At 36.6% G+C, this 25,266-nt stretch overlaps 1 protein-coding gene across 3 annotated transcripts; it reads left to right on the top strand.

Annotated features, from left to right (window-relative positions):
• The first annotated feature begins 741 nt into the window (after nucleotides 1-741).
• Nucleotides 742-23,590, top strand: LOC137169770 (GRAM domain-containing protein 2B). 3 transcript variants are annotated; one of them, XM_067573126.1, is made up of 14 exons: nucleotides 742-2,181; nucleotides 9,077-9,199; nucleotides 9,618-9,705; nucleotides 11,980-12,049; nucleotides 12,339-12,442; nucleotides 13,684-13,779; nucleotides 14,026-14,097; nucleotides 15,031-15,120; nucleotides 15,231-15,342; nucleotides 16,319-16,465; nucleotides 16,957-17,032; nucleotides 17,904-18,008; nucleotides 19,968-20,052; nucleotides 22,469-23,590. In XM_067573126.1, the coding sequence occupies exons 1-14, from the start codon at nucleotides 2,084-2,086 to the stop codon at nucleotides 22,508-22,510; spliced, it is 1,308 nt and encodes a 435-aa protein (XP_067429227.1). In that variant the 5' UTR covers nucleotides 742-2,083; the 3' UTR covers nucleotides 22,511-23,590. The 3 variants fall into 3 exon arrangements, with proteins under 3 accessions (XP_067429227.1, XP_067429236.1, XP_067429219.1); XM_067573135.1 differs by lacking the exon at nucleotides 742-2,181 and adding an exon at nucleotides 6,336-6,712; XM_067573118.1 differs by lacking the exon at nucleotides 742-2,181 and adding an exon at nucleotides 6,338-6,823.
• The last annotated feature ends 1,676 nt before the right edge of the window (nucleotides 23,591-25,266 follow it).

Genomic DNA, 25,266 nt, shown 5'->3' with positions numbered 1-25,266 from the left:
AGCACACATTCAGTGCAAAGACAGAGTGTATTTAGATAATTCATAAGAAAATATGAAACTTTAATCACAACAACTGGAGATACTTGGTAAATTAAAAAAACTACAGTGGCCACACAGACATATATTAATTATGTGTGACTCTTAAAGTGTGTTATTGCGGCTTGACAGGGAAGAAAAGTTCATTCATCCTCTTTGTTAGGGAATTTGAATTAGATGTTGGAATTGGTTTTACAGAAGTTCTTGACAGATCATTTCTGAGGTAGAAATCATGTTCAAAGTGAGTTTTTGATGGCAGACAAATATACTAATATTTTTAGTCTGATTTAATATTTGTAGTCTGATAGCAACAATATTTTGGCTTAGACCTAATTTATTCTATCTCTCAAAGGACTTCAAACACTGCCAACTGCTTATTTGTTACATCTACAATTACTTTCATTATCAAATGGTTTTGTCAATAACATGTCATAAAATAGTGAATAACACCTGTGATAATTTCAGCAGACTGTTGTGCGTCATTGAAGAAATAATCTTAGTCTTACTTACAGGCGTGGTTATAGCTTACTGGATAAATGTACAACATTCAAACCTGAAAATGTGTTTGAAAATTTTCAAAACATAAAAGTTTTACCCACTTGGCTGCTTGTAATTAGCTACATGTGACATGAACATGACAAAAGCCAATAACTAAAACTACTCCTTAAACCTCAATGTATTGTTTTCTGTTTCTATTTGTGTTAAAGATGCAGGATACAACCATACCCTATAAAGATGGACGTAGCGATGTGTGACGTCACCCGCTGGTTTCATTGGAGCCGGTTTGAAGCCCAGAGTTGCAGCTTATCATCAGCGCCATCTTTTCCATTAGGAGTCAGGACCGTCCAAATAAGGAGTGCGGGGTGTTTCTTTTCACACTCTGGAAACACACCCCCGCTACCTTGGAGCCAAGCTAACGCTAGCTCAATGGGAACACTGAGTGGTGCACACTTGGGCTAACGTTAGCTACTGTTGCTAAACTGGGCAGGTATCATAATCAAGTAACATTAAACTTAGTGAAATATACTAAATTTAGAGATTGAGACCATAATGAACTGTTGAAAAAAGTGATTGAGGGAAGTTCAGGCTTTTTGAACGGGAGTCAGTTAGAACATCTAGCAGCCGTCGGTGGCACTTTAAGGTAGTTTCCATGTTGGCTTCAGCCTGGAGCGCTGAAATGCATCCTACAAAACAGGAAACAGGATGGACATGAGATTTTTCACAAAGAGTCATGAGTTAAATAGTGTCAGTAAAAACAGCAGCTATATGTTTGTGAGGTGTTTTTATGCAGCATTAAATTAACAGTACTGCTAGCTAACCAGCTAACGTTAGTCCTGAGTTTAAAGCCTTTTCGCCAACATTTTCTTGTTATTTGTTATTGCTATTTGTTGCAATATAGTGTTAATAAATGTCTTTCAATCATAGTCCTAGATAGTTATTGACAGGTTTGATCATAAACAGAAGCCAAAGCATATCATTACAACTTAGTTTGTTGTGAACATTAACATACACATTGTGAAACTGTGTCCCCTCCAAAAAGATTGACTGCAAGACGCTTCTGCTCCTGACCTATCTAATCAAACATTCCCCCAAATGGGATTTGAGTTTCCTTTTTTTGCAATGTCAGTGCAAAACACAGTCAGCTTGTCAATCACTGACCAGAGTCACTGATAACAGATTTGGGGCAGGAAGAAGGTTCAGTGAAATGCTGGCAGTATGTGTTTGTTACACACTGTAGATTCAAACCAAACAAACAGAGCCACTGTACAGCCAATGACAGACAGTAATGTAATGTTTAGTTTGCAGGGGTAGAGGAGGTGTGTCATTTGTGACCCCAATATGTCCCGCACTATATATTTGAGGAAAATAGTGGAGTTCAGTCAAACACGTGAATTAATCAAAAACAATGTAACATGGACTAGAAGCAGGTGGGTTCAGTCAACTCCAGACATGAGTTTTGAGCTTTAAATTGGGGTATTATACAGTTCGTTACGTGACAACAAGAGTCAGGTCTGCCTGTGTAAAGAGTGAAGTGACTCTTGCTGCAATGGTGAACTACAACACCGACGACTTGTTTCAATTCAAAGGGAGGAGCACGATGTCCAAACCTTCCTTTGCTCCGTACAACACTGCTGGACGTCACCGGTAAGAAACTTTAACTTTTTGTTTAAATGGAAGGTCCTTTTTTGTTTGATATTAACTGTTCAGTACTGTTGAGTTTCTGTAATACAAGTTTGATTTTCTGTAGGTGGTGCTGTTTTCCTTTAGTTAACACAATCAGTAAGAAATTTCTCAGTCTGTGTTCTTGTCTGTATGTGTGTTCTTGTGGACTTCTGAAATGTCATCAGTCACAGCACAAGTACTGCTCCAAGTCAAAGTCAACACCTCGCTCGGCCCATGTTATCGAGGATACTCTGTGGGCTGAGTTGTATGGACTTGGGGTAGCCAATATCCCAGAATGCATTTCATGCCAATTGGCGGCAATGGCAGAGATGGCTCAGATTTTAAAGCCAGGCTCAAAGCTGTTGTAATGTTTGTCCTAGGACTGCTGTGTCGCTAAGTAAGTTTAGATTTTTTTCTCAGGTGAGAAATGAACTGTTTTCAGTTGCGATATGTGGTCAGTTTATTCATATAATGCCTATTTGGAAATTTGCAAGACATTTGTATATTCATAATGCAGATGTTTTCTTTGAATGGAGCGAGTACCAACTCATTTTTACACTGAGTAACTCTGTTTCTTTCAGAAAATGCATAATAGGTTGTTTGTAGCCCTAATATTGCTATGCTAGTGAGTTTTTATCTGTTTTCTATAGAGCTGTGGTTTTGTAGACCACAGCGCCCCTTAATCGCCAATGTGGAAGTAACTTAAAGTGTATTGCCACACATGGCCACTAGATGGTGGCTCCACCTAACCCCAATTAAAAAAGCGTCATCTTCAACTGCATCAATTTTAATGTTACTTGACTACAGTACCTGCTCTGTTAGCACAATTTAGCTAAAGTAGCTAACTTTAGCCCAAGTGTGCACCACTCGGTGTTCCCAGTAAGCTAGCGTTAGCTTCGGTGCGAGGTAGCAGAGCGTGTTTCCAGAGTGAGAAATGCAACACTCCTTATCTGGAAGGTAATTTGGCTCCAAATGGAAATGATGGCGCTGACGATAAGCTGCAACTCTGGGCTTCAAACCGGCTTCAAAGCACCCTCGCTACGTCCAGTTTTATATACAAGCTATGAATGGTAACATTGGATCAGAAAGACTAAACAGTTCTAACAGAGTTGAAACAGTTTGCATGTATTTGGGTGGTTATTTTCTTTGTTTTTAAATTCACTGTCATAAATGTGACAATAGATCTAAAAATGATGTAGAAGTGCATCTGTCATTATCAAAACTGGTTATAGTCGGCAACTGTGTTGTTACAACACAAAATATCCGGGATTTACTGGCTTTTATATCAGCTTATGTACAAAAATATTTAATAGATGAATAATAACAATAAAATACTTTGGTAGTAAATAAATCCAGCTCCTCTCTGTGAGGGAAGACTGTGAGCTGCAGTTCATACAGTTTATGTTTGTGTTTCAAAGTGCATCTGCTCTGTTTACACACTGCAACATGCAGCAGTGAAACGTTAACTTGAAAATAAATCAATAAAGCCCCAGTTGTTGCTGAGAGTAGAGACAGTAATTAGTTATGACTGTAACATGATACTTAAGTGGATTATTTTAAAATGGATACAAGCAACTAAAGAGGAAAACATTTTTAATATTTCATTAAAGTTGGAAAATGAACTCTTCCAGCATGTGGCTGTTTTAGCATCCAATAGCATTTATTTATTTCAAAGAAAAATGTTACATAAACAAGAAAAGAGCTACAAATACAGTATGTGGAGGATATGAGAGACAAAGAAACAGTATGTGGAGGATATGAGAGACAAAGAAAAACATATGTACTAATGCAGAATAACAGTAAATGATTGTGTAGTAATAAAATCAAATCATTATAAACTATGAATTATGTGTGAATGAGACACAGAAAAAAAAGATGAATAAGCAAAGTTGCAAGAAGAACTGACGAAAAAAAATTGGCAAAGAGTTCAACACTGTTTGTATTTCGAACTGTACCTGTACTGTCAGTAAAGAAATCAACACGATGACACAACAGTAACACTGATAAACACCACGAATCAGAGTTTTAGACCTGAAGAATGAATGTGAATCACTTTTAAGACATTTTTGTCTGATCTTTGCTTCTTTAAAGGATGTTTTAGACTTTTTTAAATGGTTTTAATGTTCAGTTTAGAATAAGATTTAGATTAAAGGAGACATGTAAGAAAAATGAAACATGTTGTCACTGAACATTTTACTAAAACATTCAATATCAACATTTGTGCAACTTGTGAAATACGTTAATTTTCTCAATGTGTTGACAGAAAACAAAATTTCAGGAGGCACTAGGCTTCCTTCAAAATGTATTTACTGTTGCAATTTATTAGTATATAAACATAATTTCTTGACCTTCTCATCTCACTCTTGTAAAGAAAGTGAGTAAGCTGTTATAAGTTTGGTTTAGAGGCTGGGGAGTGTAATATATCAGTGAGGATCCTCACAAGTATACAAGAACATGTGTAACTCTACCTCTGTGTGTATATACTGTACATAAATATGTGTGTGAGTGTGTGAAACATATTGAGTGGTAGAAAGAAAGAAATTGAAGGACAAAGAGTTCAACATGTTTGTTGACTGTTGTGGCCCAGTAACCCAGAGCTGATATCAGTCAGCTCAGATTACACACACACACACACACACATGTTTCCATCACTTCAGAGGACTTTGACGTACATTCATGTTCTTGCGGACTTACTAACCCTACCTTAACCTTAAATGAGGTCTTCGTCCTAAAATTTAATGATTTACGTTATAAGAATAGGAGGCGAGTCCTCACAATGTGACTGTGTAACAGATTTATTTTATGTCACTACAATATGAGTAATACCTGGTACACACACACACACACACACACACACACAGAAGCAGGGTAATAGCTGGATCATATATCCTCATTCACATTGAATTTACACGGGAACTAAACACCTGCAGGTAAAATTCTGTAGTAAAGGTATAAGTCAGTAGTTTTCTCATTTAATGTGCCCTCTTGGCTTCAGAATAAATAATGACACTTTGCATTCTTATTTATTATTTATGTTCATTATTACTGAGAATGGATAGCAGTTGTTTTGTGCACCAAAATCTACCAAGCAAGCCTGCTGGAGCCTGTGTATAAACACTATTGGTATTCCACTCTTTTTTTTTTATCATTTCAATACAGATATTTTACTGCAAGTACATAGTTAATGATCAGAAGAGGAAATTACTGTCTGTCTGGATAAAATAACAAAGAAATGCCAGGAACAACATGGAGAAACAGCTGGGCAAAGCAGCCACAGAGCCTCAAGGGCCCAGAAAGCCCCACAGTCACTGCGTCTCAGCTGATTATTGTTCATTTGATTAATTGTAAATTTGTTAGAGAGTTTGATGGACTAACATACAATATCAATAATCAGCAATCACAAGGTTGTTGTGAAAATGTAGTTTTAAGACCTTAATTATTTTTAGTTTATATTGTGCTCACATAGCACATTTTCCCAACAATTAAGAATTGGTTGTAGACAGTATTTTACAAAAAATAATGCCAGGATGCCAGGAAGTGTCACAGAGAAACTATTATCAGTGAGTTTCTGAGGGTCAAGGATTATGAAGCAATATAGATATCAGTATTAATAATGGTATAAGGAGCAGTTGTAAACTTGTATAAATGATATATCAGAGTATCAGAGTCAGTTTCTCTTTTAGGGTTGAAACAATTAGTCAATTAATCTTCTTCTATGCAAAGTTTGATGTGATTCCAGCTTTTAAAACACGAGGATTTACTACTTTTTAAAAGTCTTACATCAGCTGTTGGTCGGACTGTTGGTTGGACAAAACAAGACATTAATAAAAGTAATTGCTGGTTGCAGCTACACCCCAAATGATAAATTGGACGATATTAGCTTATCGCATACATATTTAGAAATTCACCATTTTCAGTAAAGAAATGCCAGAGATACAATGAAAAATATAATATTTGTCCTCAGGTGTTTTCTCTACCTGGCAGTCCTGTCCCGGATTCATCTACTGTAGTAAGAAAGTAAATAAATGATTACATTTTGTATCGACAAAGGGAAAGTGATAAGATTTCATCCTGTTTGAGAAAGAAAAGGAGAAGAGAAGAAAGAGGAGAAAGTTTTGTTCCAGTGTAAACTGAGCTGGAAAGAGTTATAAAGTTCTTACTGACAGCAAATATCTCAACTTTACTTTCCCTGCAGATTTCATGCGATCAGAGCATAATATAATAAGATTTTATAATGTACAGCAACATACAAGAGAGTAAAAATTAAACTTTACTCTTCAAACAAAGCTGGGTTGAATGTCACTGATCAAAGGTTTAAATTCTCTCACACACACATGCACGCACAACACCACGTCCTGCCGTCTGATTGGCTGTGACATGTGAAACCAGGAGGCCCCTGCAGACACTCCTACCAGCAGGTGAAGGAGCTCAGGCTGCAGGCTCAGTTCACCTCTCAGTTCTCACAGCAGCAGGCAGACAGACAGGACAGCGGGACGGCCGGGGCGTTTGATCGGTAAAAACTGATGAGCGTGATGACAGAACATTGTGTTAACCAGCAGACATCACAGGAGGATGCCAGGAAGTCTAACAGAGGAACTGCAAAGCATGAAGAAAGGGATTATCAGTGAGTTTCTGACTGAAAAAGAGAGTCAAAGAGAGGATCCTAGATTATGAAGAAATGTAGATATCAGTAGTAATAGTAATAGTAGTGTTTGTAGTGGCATGAGTAACAGTTTAAATGAGTAGAAATAGAAGGTGTAGTATAAGTATTAGTATCTCTATTAGTGCTGAAACAATTAGCCAATTAATCGATTTGTCAACTGACAGAAAATTAAATGCTAACAGTTTTGATTGTTGAACTCATTTATCAAGGAAAAAATACAAAGTATGTTCTGATTCCAGCTTCTCAAATGTTAGTATTTACTGCTTTTCTTCATGTTATATTACTGTAAATTGGACATTATTGAATCCTGGACTATTGGTCGGTTAAAACAAGACATCTGAGGACGTCACCTTGGACTCTCTTGTCACACAGTAATAAAAAAACCAGGTGCAACAAGACCCCAATTGATAAATTGGCCGATATTAGTTTATCACAGATATATCTGTGTTATCTGTTTACCATTCAGTGGAAAGAAATTTCAGTGCAGAAATGCTAAAGATGTGTTTGAGGTCAGTGTCTCTGTTACATAGTTTGTCCACCAGAGCATATCTTAGTCACAATTTGTTAAAGTCCAACAGAATTTAAACTGCCTCTATTGTCTGCGACAGCAACATATCTGCTCTGTAAATCATTTGTCCTGTTTTCTCCTTAGAGAAAAAAATCAGAAACCAAAAGGAAGACGTTTATATTTTAAGTTCTTTGGTTTCATGATGGCGCACCCTAGTTTTACATTATTTCAGTGAAATACCATTGGAGTCCTTATCAGCAAATCAAATGTTGAATAAAGCAATAACGTGTCGTTCTATCATCAGCAGAGCAGATGGTCACACTGAGCCTGATTGCATCCGGCTACACAACACAAGAGCCACACACTCTGAACAACAACCCACATTAGCTTCCCTGCTAAAGTCTCCTTCTTATCTAACTTATAAACATGAACATACGTCTTGTCCTGCAGCTTAACTTCCTGAACAAGCCACCAAACAATCATTTACCTGATAGCTAATTAGCTTCTCAGCTGCAGCACATTAAACAGCATGTAAACATACCTGCAAATGTCACTTCGGATTTGTTAGATGCTGGTTTGGTCGTTGCTCTTCAACATCCCTGTTAGCAACACGCCGTCTGTGCATGACTTATAGCCATAGCAGTTTGTTTACTTTGTCTTCCTTCTGTACCAGTAGCCTGCCAGCTGCTGTCAATCAAACACAAACAGACACTGACAAAGCCGACTGAAACGAAATAGATTCTAATGGCACAAAACTACTAACAATATATTGAAAAATGATATGATTGAAACCTGTTTCAAAGTTCACATTAAATGACCCCAAGTCTGGGTTGCAGTAGATGTCTGACACTGATTTACAGATATTTGATATTTTTAATTAAAAAACAACTAAAATACTGTCTTGTTTTGCAAGATGAATACGATTCACTTGTGTCCTTGTGGTTTCCATTTTGTCTGATATGTCAGTTAGTGGTGAATCAATTGAATCCTGCACTAAACCTCAAATACAGTACATACGCTGATAGTGATGTCATCAGGGTTATCAGCTTGAGCTAGAGAAAGTCTGTGTCATAAACTGGGTTAAGGGGTCTGGACAGACGCTGGTGTTTACCAAGCAGGGAGAGTTTTACACCACTTTCACGTCATATTTTCTTATCACGATTACGAGATTTCAACTTGTAAATAAGTCAAGTTACAGTTACGTCAGGGAAATTTCTACTTTTCTGAAAGAGCTGATGTATCCGTCTTGGTCATTCATAAAACAGAAATACATGAAAATGTAGCAACTAGGGATGAAAGTTTATCGTTCATGGTGATTAAACCCAAATTTAATGGATATAGTGTTGTGTTGTGTTGTGTTGTGTTGTCAGTGCACAGCATTTTTAACCATCAGTCAACCAACTCTGTAATCATAGCAAGCTGCAGACATGGGAATTTTTCCCATCAATCCCAGACATGACTGCGGCATTATGAAATTTAAAAAAAACACTATCAACTTGCATTATGGGAAATGTAGGATCCAGTGTTTTGTCACAGTGTCTCTGCCTTAAAAATCTGTCACTTGTGACTCATTTTTATACAAGTGCAGTACTAAATGTCTACAGAGCTGCTTTAGGATTGCATTTATCTTTACATTTCCTTCTAATGTATGTTCTTCTTACTTGCTGTTTAAGTGATTTCTGTGGTTGCTTTCTTTCTGTCTGTAGTTCAGATGTAGAGAACATGGCTGAGGAGCGTCAGAGAAACGGGAGGACGACCAACGAGCCTCCACAGGCCGTCGATCCCGAGCATCAGGAGCCCTCGAGCAGGAGGAAGCCGGCGTTAGTCAGGTAAACAACAAGATTTATAAAATATAAAAAGCTGTCTATATTTCTTGATCTCAGATTTTCACAGAAATACTTTTTTTTACTGATGTTTAAAGATAAAGATCTTTTATCCTTTATATTATCTTTTTAATTAAATGTTTTTATATTATTTTCATTACTTATTTTATTATGATTTCAGTCATATTTAATTTATATAACTTTACTTGGTGACCTACAGTATAATAAGTAGTGTTATATAATCAAAATGCATTTGAATTAGAGTACAAAGGGTCACAGACAGCCAGACAGCCGTGTAATGCGTAATATAACTGTTTGTTTAGTGTTGTATCAGTTAGTATGAGTAATTTTAGTTTGTTTAATGTCTTATCAGTATTAAGTGAATCCATTCCTGGTTGTACTGGTTTTTGGTTCCTGTCTGCAGGTCAAAGACCTTCGACAACTCTCTGCTGACTCAGGTCCAGGCTGACTCAGACTCCAAGATAGAGAGGAAGAAGTCTCACTACAGCCAAGTGAGGATTTATTAACACATATTTTATTACACTCATAAACATTACAGCATGGGAACCGTTCTCAGACAGTTGTTTTTCCAGATTAGTGATATCAGATATGCTTTATGATGACTGACTTTTTTTTTCCAAGGCCACGTTATTATCTCATGGATGATAACTATCAGAAAGCATCAGGGTCGGCAGTATGTGGGTCATGCTGATATCAGTGGTAGGAGGGCTGTAGCTGACTGAGGACACTGAGGTCACGTCCTCAGTTGTTAACAAGTCGTCCAAATTAAAAGACAAAATACGTCCCTGAACTCCAGAATGACAAAACTTCCTAAACCGAAAAATAAATATGTTATAGTTGAAGTTTGGCAAGTTTGGTTTAGGTTAAAATTACTAATTTTTTAAGGTTAGGGGACCTTCGTTGTCATGGTAACAATAACAGCAGTAGGAGGTCTTGCACTGGGCCCTCTGTGGTCACATTGATGACCCCACCACACACACACACACACAAGTGCACTCATTGCCAGCAACTAAAATCAAAACAATATGCAAATTATGTCATTAAAAATAAGTCCATTTCAAAATCGCCTTGTTAACTCGTGTGCTCAACAAGCTGACACTAATGCTAACCTTGTTTTTCCTCTCACTAAGACAAATTCATTAGCAAAACTGCCAACCTGGTCTTTCCGATGGTCTAGACATTCGCTCATGTTGCTCAACAATCAGCCAACAATAAAGGAAAGACTTTCTGAGAGGTAGAAATCAGGCCGTATATCTCACAGCAGCAACGTCGAGCATTGCCAACAACAATCTTAATCAGCTCTATAGATAATTAATACATCAGGACTCACCAGTCACTTGAAAACAAAATCCATCCTTCATTCTTTCTGCAATACCTGCCTGCGTGAGCCCCGCGGCACGAAGAAATACCTGCTAGCAGGTCACCACAAATCAGATTTTGATTGGTTAATTTAGTTGTGAAGTTTACTTTCTATGAGTAAAACCTGCAACCAGGGACACAGCAGGTCCTGAGGGGGCAGAGACAGCTGGATGGGGAACACATCCAGTTCCAGCTCCAGATACTGGGTTTATGATTATGATAGTAACTGAAATAAAAATAAAACAATTTTTTAAAAATCAAATAAATAATTTTAATAATGTAATATTTTATGAACTAAAAATTACACCTGTCAAAAACAGTATGTCCTACAGAGAAGGTCCTGATGGCCCTCATGGACCTGCTCTGAATACCAACCACATGGTTAAAGGTTAGGGGACGATCATGGTCATGATTTAACGAACAAAACAAAAACAACGTTGACTCAGGGTTGGAAACAGGAAGTGAATCTAAAGGCTGAATTATCAACCAGGTAAAGCGGGCAACTGCCCAGAGTCTGCAGACCATGGATGTATGAGATGATGAGAGCTGGATACGGAGCCATTGCTCAGTCTTGATACCAGTTTCTCCCAGTAGTCACTGGCAGTATTGCAGCGAAAAATTCCCTGCAGGCTAAAAAGCATTTTCCCCATAGAGCACAATTATAGAAAAGACATCTGTAAAACTGTTGACAGGACGCCTCCAACTCCAAACCAGGTTGATTTTTATTCTTTTTAATATTAAGTTTTAATCTGTGAAGGTTTTATATCTGTAAAACTAGAATCTCAGAGCCAAGAAAAGGGATTTTAAAGTTTGTGACATCATCCCCATATAAAATTTATGGGCTGAGCAGAATAAAGATATTTGAGTCCAGTATCCAGTTATTATAATACATCCATGTCCCAGACCCCCCAGGGTCTTGTTTTTTACTGTATTAAATATATTTTATACACATTTTTACATTTTTTAGTCTTAAAAATGGTCAGTTTAAAGGTTGCTGAACATGGACACAAAATATGAGCTGCGGTCAAAACATTTTCAAAGCTATTACAGTATGTTTATCTGCACTACTTTATATAACTGGAACAAACTCACAGAAAACTTCTGCTCCAACTTATTTATTTTAAATTTACTAATTTATTCATATCTTGCACTGTAGCTGCACTTTTTGTAGCCTGTAGTCTCCCATTTAATGTTTTATTCTTCTTTAGATTATTTTTACTATGATCTATGATATGAACATATTTCTGTCTTTTTATATTCCATTGTGTTTCTTTTCTAAATGTATTTTAGTTTTTAATGTTAAGCACATTGTATTGGCTCGTCAGACAAATGCTTGCCAATATTCAGGTTGCTTTGTTTGCATTAATGTCATTGTAGTTTAATCGTATGTGTGTGCTGTGTTTCAGCTTTCGAAGAGCAACTGCCAGTACCATAAAATATTTAAGGAGATCAGCAAAGAGGAACAGCTCAGACAGAGTAAGTCTTTAATGATCACAGCCATCCACTCCACCTTAAATACTAAATGAGGATTTAGATAATAGTCTAACATTTGATACCTACGAGCTGCTCTAGATGATGAGTTAATGCTTATAACAGAACCATGGGAGTAAATCTAAATTCAGTAATCATTCTATTAATTGTTAAGCCATTTAACTTCATTTAGCCTGTTTAAATACAACAATCTTTTTTCCCCTAAACTAATACTAAAAAGTGATTTTCAGCCTCTCTTCGGTAACCCGATGTACCTGATTTACATGTTTGTCAGGTTACACCTGTGCCCTGCAGAAAGACATCCTCTACCAGGGACGAATGTTTGTCTCCGACCACTGGATCTGTTTCCACTCCAAGGTGTTTGGCAAAGACACAAAGGTACTGAAAACTGGGACAGAGTTTACTGTTACTGCTAAGTCCTTTTTGAAGCCAAAAATGTTCTGTGTTTGTGACAAGGACATTAAGTTTGAAAAGTAATCTTATCATCCCAAAGGTCTTTTGGCGGAGAGTCTTTAACTTTCTCAGCTACATCTCTTGTTTCTGTCATCTCACAGTGTTACAGAGTGTTTGTATCAATGTATACCAACATAATGTAATAAAGCTGAGTATTATCTTTCTTTGTGCTCTATATAAGGTGCCAAAAGCAGCAGGTTTCATTTGATGATTGATTAAAGCAGCTACAATCTACAGTTTTTAAATTACTGTCTGAACTGACAGTGTGTGTTGTATGTGGCTCGTAGTGATGAACCTACAGAGAATTATCAGCTACTCTGCAGCTTTATAGCGGGCTTCAGCTCTTTGTTTATCTGTCCGGCTGCAACTTTACTGTTTTGGTTCACTCTCAGCGCTCTCATAGCGTCGTTTTCAGAGAAAAAGCTCTGTAAAGCCACTGTACACTACCTGCTCAGCACCAAACAGACACAGTTAGCTGTAGACTAGCTGGTGAACATAGTGGAGCATTTAGCAGCTAAAGAGCCAGATATTTCCCTCAGGAGTTGGTAGAGAGCAAAAACACCCCCGTCCAGCCAACTGAGAGGAAATGGAGCATTTCTGATATTTCCCCAAAGACCTTTTTCCTTCCTTTTAATTAATACAAAACTATTAGCAATACTTTAAATACAAAAAGCGATGACTAAATCTGATTTCAGTTGCACAAACAAGGGCAGCTTAATAGTGTGTGTTCCATTGGTGGGAAGCCAGTGAGGGATCAAGTTCTAGTCGCGGCACTAGTGACCCCTACTGGTTGGTCCTGACATGCACATTTTTGTCTGCAGCTAAGACAAAAGTAGAGTTATTAGAGACGAGGCCTGCAGTGCAAAGAGGACAGGATGTTCCTAAAGCTGAAGAAAACTGAAAAACATCTGTAAATGTGACTTTTGGCAGAGTGACTAAGAAAAAAATGTTTGTGTGAGATCTGTGTCTGCGATCACATCCTCGCTTATCAAACAGGCCTTTACTTGAGTCATTTCCCATGATTCCAGTTGTTTGACTGATGAGGTTTCAGAGCTCCGGTGACAGTGTGACCACTACTCCCCACAGGATGAGTGATACTGTACCAACAGAGAGTAAACTAGTCCCTGCAGGGCTGAACTGTTCATCCTGGTATTTGTCCGTCCCAGATCGCCATCCCAGTGATCTCCGTCACTCACATCAAGAAGACCAAAACCGCCATCTTGGTGCCAAACGCTCTGGTGATCTCCACTGCAAACGACAGGGTGAGAAATCACGTCATGATGATCTTATTTTTTTTCATTTGGGGAAAGTTTTCTAAATAAAAAAACATTTGAAAAAACACAAACACAACACAACAAAGCTGTCGGTGTTACATTACTGTTTGCTTCTGTTTACAACCGGTTTATCACTAACAACTGTCCAAATGACTGTCCGCATCAAATATCTGCCACTAAAATGAAACTAGAATTGTCTATGAACAGTAACATTGTGGTGTTTTTTTGTTGCAGTACGTGTTTGTGTCCTTCCTGTCCAGAGACAACACCTACAAGTTCCTGATGTCCGTCTGTCTTCATCTGGAGGTAGGAAAGACTTCTCCTCATGCAACTATATCTATTTCCTGTGTCACTGTTGCCAGGTAGAAAACCTGTGCACTTTATACATAGAAAATATATATATATATATATATTTTATATTTTCAAGGATTATGAGATAAAATTATTTGACCTCTTTGTCTTATCAAACCTTGTAAAAGTACATGAACTCAAAGAATCAGACAGTTCTATTGCCCAGTAGGTTTGCTGTTATGGTGCATAATAATTAAAATATACACATGAATCAAGTAATCATAAATAATATAAAATAGAAATTTACAAAAAAAAAAAAAGTAAAGTGAAAAGAGTTGTTACAAATTTAAATTGAAGAGAATGTAATGAACAAAATATTTCAAATACCAGGAATGTGGAAATGTTCATATTATAATGTGATGCGCAAATAATAAAAAGTCAAAGCTGGTTTTCATAGTTCCTGAAAAGTTGACATAAAAATTAGGAATGTTTTAACTTCTTTAAGAATAATATATGATGATGATAATGGCCTATAAAGCTCATATTGACATTGTACGTGAAACTACTACTACAGATAAACTTGACTTCATTGGACATTTTCCCTTTTAATTCACCCTTATAAGTTAAACTAAGTTCCTTAAAACCACCATTTGAAAAGCTTTACTGCACTGTTCTACACTGTCACACCTACGTACTTTGTGTAGTTTTACTCCAAAAGGAGAAACTCACAAAACATTTTCAACATTTTTTGAGAAAACGATTGCTGACATGAAAGCAAAAGATGTTTATGATACTAAACATCATATTTATTTCCTTTTTTGCAACTTTTGAAGCCAAAAATCAGTTCCCTTTAAATATCAAAGCAGAAATACCACCATGGATCAGATTACAGTCAAATGTTGGCCAAGACGTTGTAGAATCTGATTTGTATTATATGTTAATGTGCAGGAGAAGAGTCCGTGCAGCAGCCCCATCCCCTCCTCAGCTGAAAACAGCTTCAGAAGTACGAGGTCCCCCCGATCACCCCGCTTTCCTCTGGTCAGTGAACCACAAACACTCCAAAACAAACACTTACAGTCCTCTAACAGAAGCTTCTAGTGCTGTTTCTGGTGCTCAGTAACGAACGACCTGCCTGTGCGTCTCTGCAGAGTTTTTCAGGTGATTTCAGTGATCTGGACGGAGCGGTGAGACAGAGGAGGCAGGAGATGGAGGAGAGCAGCAGCTCTGATTCTCAGACCCCCGACTACGAGAAGATAGCAGGTATCACCAGCCAATCACATGGAGTGAAGCTGTTACATTTTAACATGGACTACTGGGAGATTAGCCTCGAGCTAAAAGATCCAAATAAACAAATAAACTTACCAGCAGTTAAAGGTATAATATGTAATTATTCCACATTAAAATGTCTATAAACAACTAGACCTATGTTATATATGTTGTTGAGTTGTGTACTTACATTATCCCAAATGTTTCCAACAATCTTCAAACCCAGAGAAATCTGTAATTTAATCAAAGTAACGGACCGTTTCATTTGGTCGCATGTCAATGGCGTCATACCTCCTCTACCAAAGAGTAAACACGCACAAGATGCATACGGCGGTGCTGTGTTTGTCCGCTACAACAGCGTCTACCAAAGAGTAACTTACACACATACAAGATAATACATCAGCGTTGTGGTTGTTCCACAGAAACTGTTATAAATGGACTTTTATTCAGTTTTAAGCCACATTTTCATGATGAATTTAGGTCATTTTTAACTACATCTTTTAGTCGAAAGAAGGATTTTAGTCATTGGACGTCTGGATCTTAAGTTATCAGAGAAATAAACTGGGCAAATGTTAGCAGCAGCTCGGCTAACAGCCCCTCCAGGAAGTCCGGTGCTCACCAAACATCGTCAGAGAAATATTGATTTTTTTAGGTGAAACAGCTTTATTCAGTGTTTTTACCTGTAATCTCCGGGTCCGTTTGTTCTGGAGAGGAGGAGACCTCTGCGGGTAAAAACATCCTGAATGATTAACACTGGAGTAATCCTATCCCAGTGAAGCTGGTTATTTAACAACGAAGACAACAACTCCCATGATCCCTTGCTACTTCACACCGTCATCACACTCCGTCTTTTGTTATTGTTTTGATTGAGACCCCTAGCGGCTGAAATTACATAGTGCGTTAAAGAAGTTGTAATACTGTATTGTTGAAGTAAACAACGTTGTTAAACACTGTCTCTTGAACGCTACAGAGTTCCCTGTTCCTCCGTTCCTGGATGTGTTGAAGCACACAGACGGTGCAACGCCTCCCGAACATCCAGACCATCAGCACAAAGTGAAGAACCAGCATCAGAACCAGCAGAGTCCAGACAACAAGCAGCACGACAAACATCACTCTGGTACGACGATTCTCCCTCACCGGGAAGGTTTTATATCCTGTTACAACAAACAACCTAAAGCTAACCTCACACTTCACTCCTCAGGTTTACTGACGACACTCTAATATATTTTAAAAGACAACATATCAAACTTGTTGTGTTTTCACAGTCTATCAACCACTTAACAAGACGGGGGCATGAGTTAATAGTCTGACGTGAAGAAATATGAACTTATATAATTGATTCTTCAGGACAAACTACCAATAAAAAGTTTTATACGGTGTATTTAAGAGGAATAGACTCACATCATAAAAGACGATGTTTCATATGTTTTCTCTGTCGTGTGTCACATTACTGTTTGATTTTGGAACAACTTTTGCAAATCAAACGACTGATAAAGTTTAATTCAATCATGTATGATTAATAATATGTTTGTCAGTTTACAGATTTTGTAGAGTGAAAATATAAACGTTTCATTAAGGACGTTGATGTGTAATATTTTTTATTTCCAGTCTCAGAGGTTGTGATTGACAGCAGGACGATGAAACCAGTTTCTCTCAACACTGTGCTGTTCGTCTACTTGTTCCTGTGAGTTTACTGCCATTCATTCATTCATTCATTAGTTCATTCATTCATTATCCAATTCATCTATATGTTTAATTCATAGATATTTATTACAATTAATTAATTAATTAATTAATTATTTCAGTCATTCATTCATTATCCAGTTCATCTATATATTTAATTCATAGATATTTATTGCAATCAATTCAATCACCCATCTACTAGTTTATTTATCATATTAATTCATGAATCCATACATTTTTATATGCATACATGTATAATTGTTTATACTCCTTCATTCATGTTTATATTAATTCATTCATTCATTCATTCATTTAGTCACTCACTTTTATTATTATTATTATTATTATTATTATTATTATTATTATTATTATTATTATTATTATTTTAAATTATTTTATTCCTCAAATTTTAATGTTAATTCATTCATTTTTTTCATTTATTCAGTTATTCATTAAATCATTCATATTTTTATATTTAATTTTTAATTGACTTTTAGATTTTTTTTTAAAGATAATAATAATTTCAAAATGTTTCTTTTTTATTATATTTATTCAACCATTTTTTATATTCATTCATTAATTTTTAATGTATTCATTCATTCAGTCATTCATTAAATTATTGATTAATTTACTCATCTATCTATATTCCATTGATTCATTCATTCATCTACTCTTGTTGTTGTAATTTATCATGTATTCATCGATCTGTCACTAGTGTATTCATTTATTCATAATATAATTCATTAATTCATTCATAACTTTGCATATTCATCTGTCCATCAATCCCTTCATCATTGATTGATCGACTGTGTGTGTGTGTGTGTGTGTGTGTGTGTGTGTGTGTGTGTGTGTGTGTGTGTGTGTGTCCTCAGAGTGTGTGTCCTGGTCTTGTCTTCCTGTTACTTGGCCTTTAAGATCGTCTCGTTGGAACAGAGACTGACGACACTCGGCTCCGTCACAGATTTCACCAACCACGAGTGAGTTGACAGGAAGGAAGGATGGAGGGATAGAAGGAAGGAAGGAGGGAAGGAAGGATGGATGGAAGGAAGGAAGGAGGGAAGGAAGGAAGGAAGGAAGGATGGAAGGAAGGAAGGAATGAATGATGGAAGGATGGAAGGAAGGTAGGAAGGAAGGATGGATGGAAGGAAGGAAGGAAGGATGGATGGAAGGAAGGAATGAATGATGGAAGGATGGAAGGAAGGTAGGAAGGAAGGATGGATGGAAGGAAGGAAGGAAGGAGAGAAGGAAGGATGGAAGGAAGGAAGGAAGGAAGGAAGGAAGTAGCTGTATTGTCCTCACTGTGGAAAATTATCTGTTTTCATCAGGCAGCGGCAAGAAACATCACTAAACAGGAAAATGAACAATACACCATCATCAACAAACACCAAAATAAATAATAATAAATAGGCAACAATAAAATAACTAAAAAATACTGTGACAAATTAAAGATTGTCACAGATTGTAAAATCCTGGAAAACATGCGAGAAAAAGCTACTAATTTCTAGACAGATTAAATAAAACTGGATTTTTTTTAACTTTCTATATATATCCTACATCCTTTCTATATATATCCTACATCCTATATATATATATATATATATATATATATATATATATATATATATATATATATATATATATATATATATATATATATATATATATAGGAGACTGTCACTGTCCACAGTTTTCATAGGAACTGTTTCCTCAATAGAAAGTAGTTCACATGACAACTGTTATTATAATTATAATTAGGTCTGTTAATTATCCAGAGTAACAGTTTGTAGAAAGAAATGCTCCTCTTGATTTTTTAAAAACTCTGAGCACCATAAACAAAAGTCTGTTTACCTTTATTGCATTTGGCGTGGAGGCAGAAATATAAGAAAGGATGTCGAAAACGCAAATAATAAACCAATTTTGATGAACTGGCCCTATATGTTAAAACTATTTATATATACGTACAGTTGTGCTGATAAGTTTACATACCCTTGAATGTTTCACCTGATAATAAAGGGTAAGGGTAAGTTTCCACACCTCGTTTGATTGTAATTAGTGTCTGTGTATAAATAGTCAATGAGGTTCTGCACATTTCATCCAGGGCTGCTCTGACTTTACTGGATACTGAGCCATGAGGAAAGCAAAAGAACTGTCAAAGGACCTGCGAGAAAATGGAGTTAAACTTTATAAACCAGTAAAAGGATATAAAAAGATATCCAAAGATTTGAAAATGCCAATCAGTAGTGTTCAAGCTCTGATAAAGAAGAGGAAAATGAAGGTTTCTGTTGATACTAAACCACAGTCAGGTAGAACAAGAAAGATTTCAGCCATAATTGCCAGAAAAATTGTTCAGATTGCAAAGAAAAACCCACATGCCACTTCAGCTGAAAGATGCACAATAAAGAGGTGATGTCATCGTTTTTCTCTTGCAAGTGACCCCTGATATTTTCTAACGTGTGCAAACAGTACAAAGTTGCAGAGTCACACAACACATATTAATGCTGAAACGATTAAATTGATCAAAAAGAAAATGTATCTGCAAATATTTAGATAATAGATTAACCGTTTATCAATCAAAAACTCCATCAATCCTCTGGCTGCAGCTTCTCTAATGTGAGATTCTGCTGCTTTTTTTTGTTTTGTTTTATAGTAAACTGAATATCTTTGAGTTTTGGACTGTTGGTCAAACCAAACAAGACATTTGAAGATGCCGCCTTTGGCTTTAGGAAAGCAGCACTTTTTTATAGATTGAATGGCTTCATCAATAAATTAGCCTTTATTCATATTAAAAATTAGATCCATAATTAAGTTCCTGCACATTATTTATGTCAGGAAATGAAATGATTGAAGTTATTTTATTAATTCTGGTTGTTTGCTGCATCTTTTCCGATATATATTTAACAATTTATTTCCACCCATTATGTGTTTTTTTTTTCCAGAAACGACTTTCTACGAGTGAACAGCGACGTGAACACGGAGCTTTTCTCTGAACTGTTGACCATCAACTTGATTAAACTGGAGAAGGTCAGTCTGTCTCTTCCAAGTTAAATATTAGATAAAAGAAGAAGAGAAACACCTGATTTTGTTACAGTTATAGTTGTCAAACATGTGTAATTTAGTCCAGTTTCAAAACATCAACAGCAAACAGGGGATTATGTCAAAATCAGAGAGTATATATAAAACAAAAAGGCTTTCTTCCAGGATAAACAGACTTGTCACTCTAGTTAATTAAGGTACGTCTCGAACCCAGAAACCAGCTGGCCAAAGAACGTTGACCTGCTTCTACCTGATTGTGTTTCTCATCAGTGCAGCCAAAGTAACCTTTTGTCAACTTTCAATCACAACTTAAAACTCGTTGAGCTCGTGTTCAAGAGGGATTTTTCCGTCTGCTACGTCCCTTTCCTCAACACGTGAAACCACACACAGAGTGCGTCAGAACCAGAACAGGAAGGCTTTGTTTCCAGCGAACAAAGTGAAACCTGCGACTGTTGCCGTTAATCAAACATTTATAGTCAGTGATCTGTTTGTAGAAAAGCCTGGACGTCATCTGTAAGAAGAGCTCATCTGCTCATCCATCAGTCAGCATTAACATTTCAGGCTGACACTCGTCTCTTTACCAACAAACAAACAGCAGCTGACAGCTAAGTTTAACCAGTAAACATGTATCAAGGCTCAGTTTCGGATCAAAGTATGATTCGATGATGAGTAAACTGTGTTGCTGCAAACATACACTGAAAAACATCCTCCTGATGTGTTGATAGTAGCTGCTCTTGCTGGAAAGCCTCTGTGGTTTATACACTGTGACTTTAAACTTATTCCGGGGTCAGATTAGTGTTTTGAAGGCGCTACATCACTATACTGTCAGGAGGTGAGCTCCAGTTGAAACACTGCACAGACCAGTTGTTGAGAAACGTCGATCTGACATCAAATCCACACACAATAATCACAGAACAGAAGCCAAAGAGCCGTGATACATAAAAACACCCCGAACTACGGCAGAATGATTTTTGTTTGTCTGCTAAATGCAGGTCGCAGGTCAGTGTGAAGAGTCATTTTCAGTCTGTTTTGTCTCATAGATACAACCGTTAAATTCACTATGATACAGCCAGAGACAACTAGAATCACCGCCATCCCATAAACTGTGGCGTGAGGTGTGCATGTGGTGTAACGAATCACATGACAGTTTACGGGACACCAACACAACATTGGGTCGACTTTAACAATCTGTTATTTTGACCCAGTGTTACACAGAACAAGCTTTAGTTAAAAAACTCTCACAAATGTGTTGTTTCTTGTACAAAAAAAGATGCACAAATGACATTAAAAACATACACAAGTAATTAACAAACCGTGACATGGAAGTTTAAAAAAAACAGGAGAGCAGATTAAAACAAGCTTTAGTTTGGGTAAACAACAGTAAAATAAAAAATAACACTAAAACTGGATCAAAACAACCTCTTGTCATGAGTGGCTCAGTAATGTGTTGGTGTTATATTGACCCAAACTGGGTCAAACCCATTAACCCAGTGATTTTTAGCGTGTCATGGCTCAAAACGTTTAATGTAGCAGCTGCCATCTACGTTACTTTTAGACCTTTTTTTTTTTTTTAAATAACCATTTTGTTCATATTGTAATAACTCGATTTTACACATCATTAAAAAAAATTCAAATTAATCAAATTATTTTGAGATATTGCCCAGCCCTCCTCTGAACATGTTTATACGGAGGCCCTGAAAGGCAAGTGAGAATTTTTTTTTTTTTCGGAGAGCCAATCAAAGTCTGATCTAAAAAATTGTCACCTGTTTCACAGATTAACTTTTTTTTAAATTTTTTTTATGGAACTTAGAAAGATTATCCTGGCAAAACCTTTTTTTCACTTTCACTTGTTCTTAATTCATAAACAAAATTCTAAATAATCTTTCTTATTCCATAAAAAAAAAATTAAAAAAATTTAATCTGTGAAACAGTCTGATCTAAATTCTTTTCTCTCTTGTGTTTATGAGTTAAGAACAAGTGGAAAAAAAAAGGTTTTGCCAGGATAATCTTTCTAAGTTCCATAAAAAAATTTAAAAAAAAATGTATTTTAAAAAATTTTTTTAAAAAAAATTTTTATCTGTGAAACAGGTGAAAATTTTTTTAAATTTTTTTTTATGGAACTTAGAAAGATTATCCTGGCAAAACCTTTTTTTCCACTTGTTCTTAATTCATAAACACAAGAGAGAAAAGAATTTAGGTCAGACTTAGAAATTGGATCTCCAGAAACTTTTTTTCTCACTTGCCTTTCAGGGCTTCCGTATATTCATCTGTCACGTTACAGCATTATTTATTTTCAAAATGATCAATAACAGGACATTAGATTCCAATTTGATTAGAAATGTAGTATCATGTCGTACAGCATTCAGTTTACTGTTATAATAAAACAGGATATCTGTTCTTCCAGGTGCAGAAGAACCTGCAGAGGCTGCTGGACGAAGCTGCCTGATGATACTGGAAACCAGTATATTAACAGGAAACCACTGTGTATATATACTGTATGTACAGTATATAGTTCATTATACTAGATGTTACAAACTGACAATACTAGTATTGAGTACTGTATTGGAAATGCTACGCACAGCTCAAATACTGTTTAACTCAACCAGTCGCTGCAACTACGGCCAACCTGTGATCAACGTTTTATTGGCTTATTAAATTAAACGTTTTGGTGCAATTTTAAATACATTAGTATTAGAATAGTATTGTATGAGTAAAGTGTACTGTAAATTTTTGGATTTTAAGGGCTACGACATGTAGTCGGAAGGCAGTAACAAGAACTTTCCATTTTCCTCTCAGTGAAACAAAACCTATTTTTAAAGTAGCGTCTTCTGTTTACAGTCCTGTTTATCTGAAGAGATCCATGTTGTGTTCTCAGTGCTGGATTTATTTTTCTGATCACCCAGTTTTGACTGATCACATTGATGTTCATGTGAGGTTGAAACAGCGAACACATGATGACATTTAAGACTGAAAACCAGCTCTGGACTTCATCCTGGTTTTGTAGATACTCCATAAACCCTGACAGAGGTTTCCTTATGTTTACCTCATGCTACCTTAAAGCTTCACTTACTGTCATTTATGAAGTAAAAACAACAGCATTAAAACTCACAGTGCTGAGCAGGTAGCAGATAGTTTGCTGCTGCTTCTGTCTTTGTTCATTGGAGTTCAAAACCTCATTTCTCTCATCAATATCTGCAATTAGTTATGGATGTTTCAGTTGATTTATATCTTCTTTACTGCCAATTACTTTCCAAACGATTCCAATACTATACAGTTGGTCTAGCGTTGTAATAATTGGCGTCTGTTTACCAGCTTAGATCCAATCAGAATAGGAAGGATAAAGACTGTGATACTGATGTGTCAGCAGAATAATTCCAGATGAGATTCATACAATAGACTGTTACAGAGATAAGAATCACTGTGATTCTGTAAATATTAAAATTATACACAGAGGGTCTCTGTCAGATTCGTAGTTTTGATGATTAAAAGATCTATTTTGAAATAAAGTTTTATTTTTGCTGTAATATTTCTGCATTCTTGTCTCTTTGTTATACAGTAGGTGTGGATGCTCTTTGGCATGAATGAAATCCTTTAAATTGAATTATTAAATCTAGAGCATGTAATATTAAACCGAGAGCACAAATGAGTTATTGTTTTCGTCATGGCCCCTCCCAGGCTCCATATCCAAGTCATGATTATGACTGGGAAACTGGGAGATTTCATCTAACCTACAACGTAAACATAAACACACCATAATCTTAGCTTAACCTTTTCATGCATAGTGGTCACTACAGTGGACAGCGATTCAAAAGCCATTTTCTTGGGTTTTGATGGCATAGTTGCACATCAGCCACCACAGTGGACTCTAGTGTGTCATCCCATACACTGCCATCCATTGGCCAGCCTTTGTAAGTGCAGCACAAATTACTCAAAACCAAGATGGCCGCCTGTCGGCCGGAAATTCTCTATATATATTGATTGTATGTTGGTAGAAAATGACAATTAATCATCTGTCCACTAAGTTGGACATCATGCATCGCTGACTACATTTCAACTATAATTATACTAGTACTGCAACTTTGTTGTTCTTGAAAATACTTCATCTGGAGCAACTTTTTTGGCTGTAAATCAATTGATTTATGTTACTAGAATGTAACTTGCAGTTTTGAGGGGGCTAAGGATGCTGAGGTTGCTGAGGATACTGAGGATAATGAGGGGGATAAGGATGTTGAGGAAGCTGAGGATGTTGAGGGAGCTGAGGATACTGACGATACTGATGATACTGAGGGAGCTGAAGATACTGAGGATGCTGAAGGAGTTGAGGATACTGAAGGAGCTGAGGATGCTGAGGGGGATAAGGATGTTGAGGTTGCTGAGGATAATGAGGGGGATAAGGATGTTGAGGGAGCTGAGGATGTTGAGGGAATGCCCGGCACCTCAAAAGAATGCCTGGATTAGAAAAGAAGGATCTTCTGCTTTTCAAGTCATCTGTAGCTCATGTGCTAATAAATGCAGTAAGACAGAGGGGAGAGGCTGAGGAGTCAGGAACAAGGCTCAATGTTTTTGCATTGCATTGAACAGTATTAGAATATGTTGAAATATGTTAAAACATTAGTTTAACAGTTTTGAAATATATATTATTTTATAGTTTTCAAATAATGTATCATATTATTCATTTGTTAAATACACATTCCTTCAATTGAAAACTCAAACGCATGCTTTCCACCTGAGTGGACATGTGAAAAACTCCTTGAAAAATGCATGTTTAAGTTCAGTTTTCTTTTTTCATGACTAAAGGAGAATAAAAACACTTAGGAAAAAAAATCCTGACTGAGGTTATCATAATTCATGCATGAAAGGGTTAACTTTATTTTCACAAAGCTGCTACATTTAGATAAAAGTAATTTCAGTTAGTGATGCTCAGATGCTGCTTTGGTGTGACATCGGGACAAAAATGGACTTAAATGTCAACATAAACTTAGAGGTGCCCTTTTGTTTGACTCTACCAGAGAATCTGTGCACTGTGCCACTGCCTACAGGGACAATGTTTCCATAGCTAATGGTGATGTACCTGTAACATAATTTCATCAGACATTATGTCCCAATTAAAAATCTGTTCAGGCATATTCACAAGTCTGTTCCGGAGTCGAATCATCTCACATTTCTGTCTGACATTTGGTGGTTCCCATCCCATATCACCAC

Source organism: Thunnus thynnus, chromosome 2 (genome assembly GCF_963924715.1).
Source record: "Thunnus thynnus chromosome 2, fThuThy2.1, whole genome shotgun sequence".
Lineage (NCBI taxonomy): Eukaryota > Metazoa > Chordata > Actinopteri > Scombriformes > Scombridae > Thunnus > Thunnus thynnus.
The sequence above is the reverse complement of the archived record's forward strand: the minus strand, read 5'-3'. Positions and strand labels throughout refer to the sequence as shown.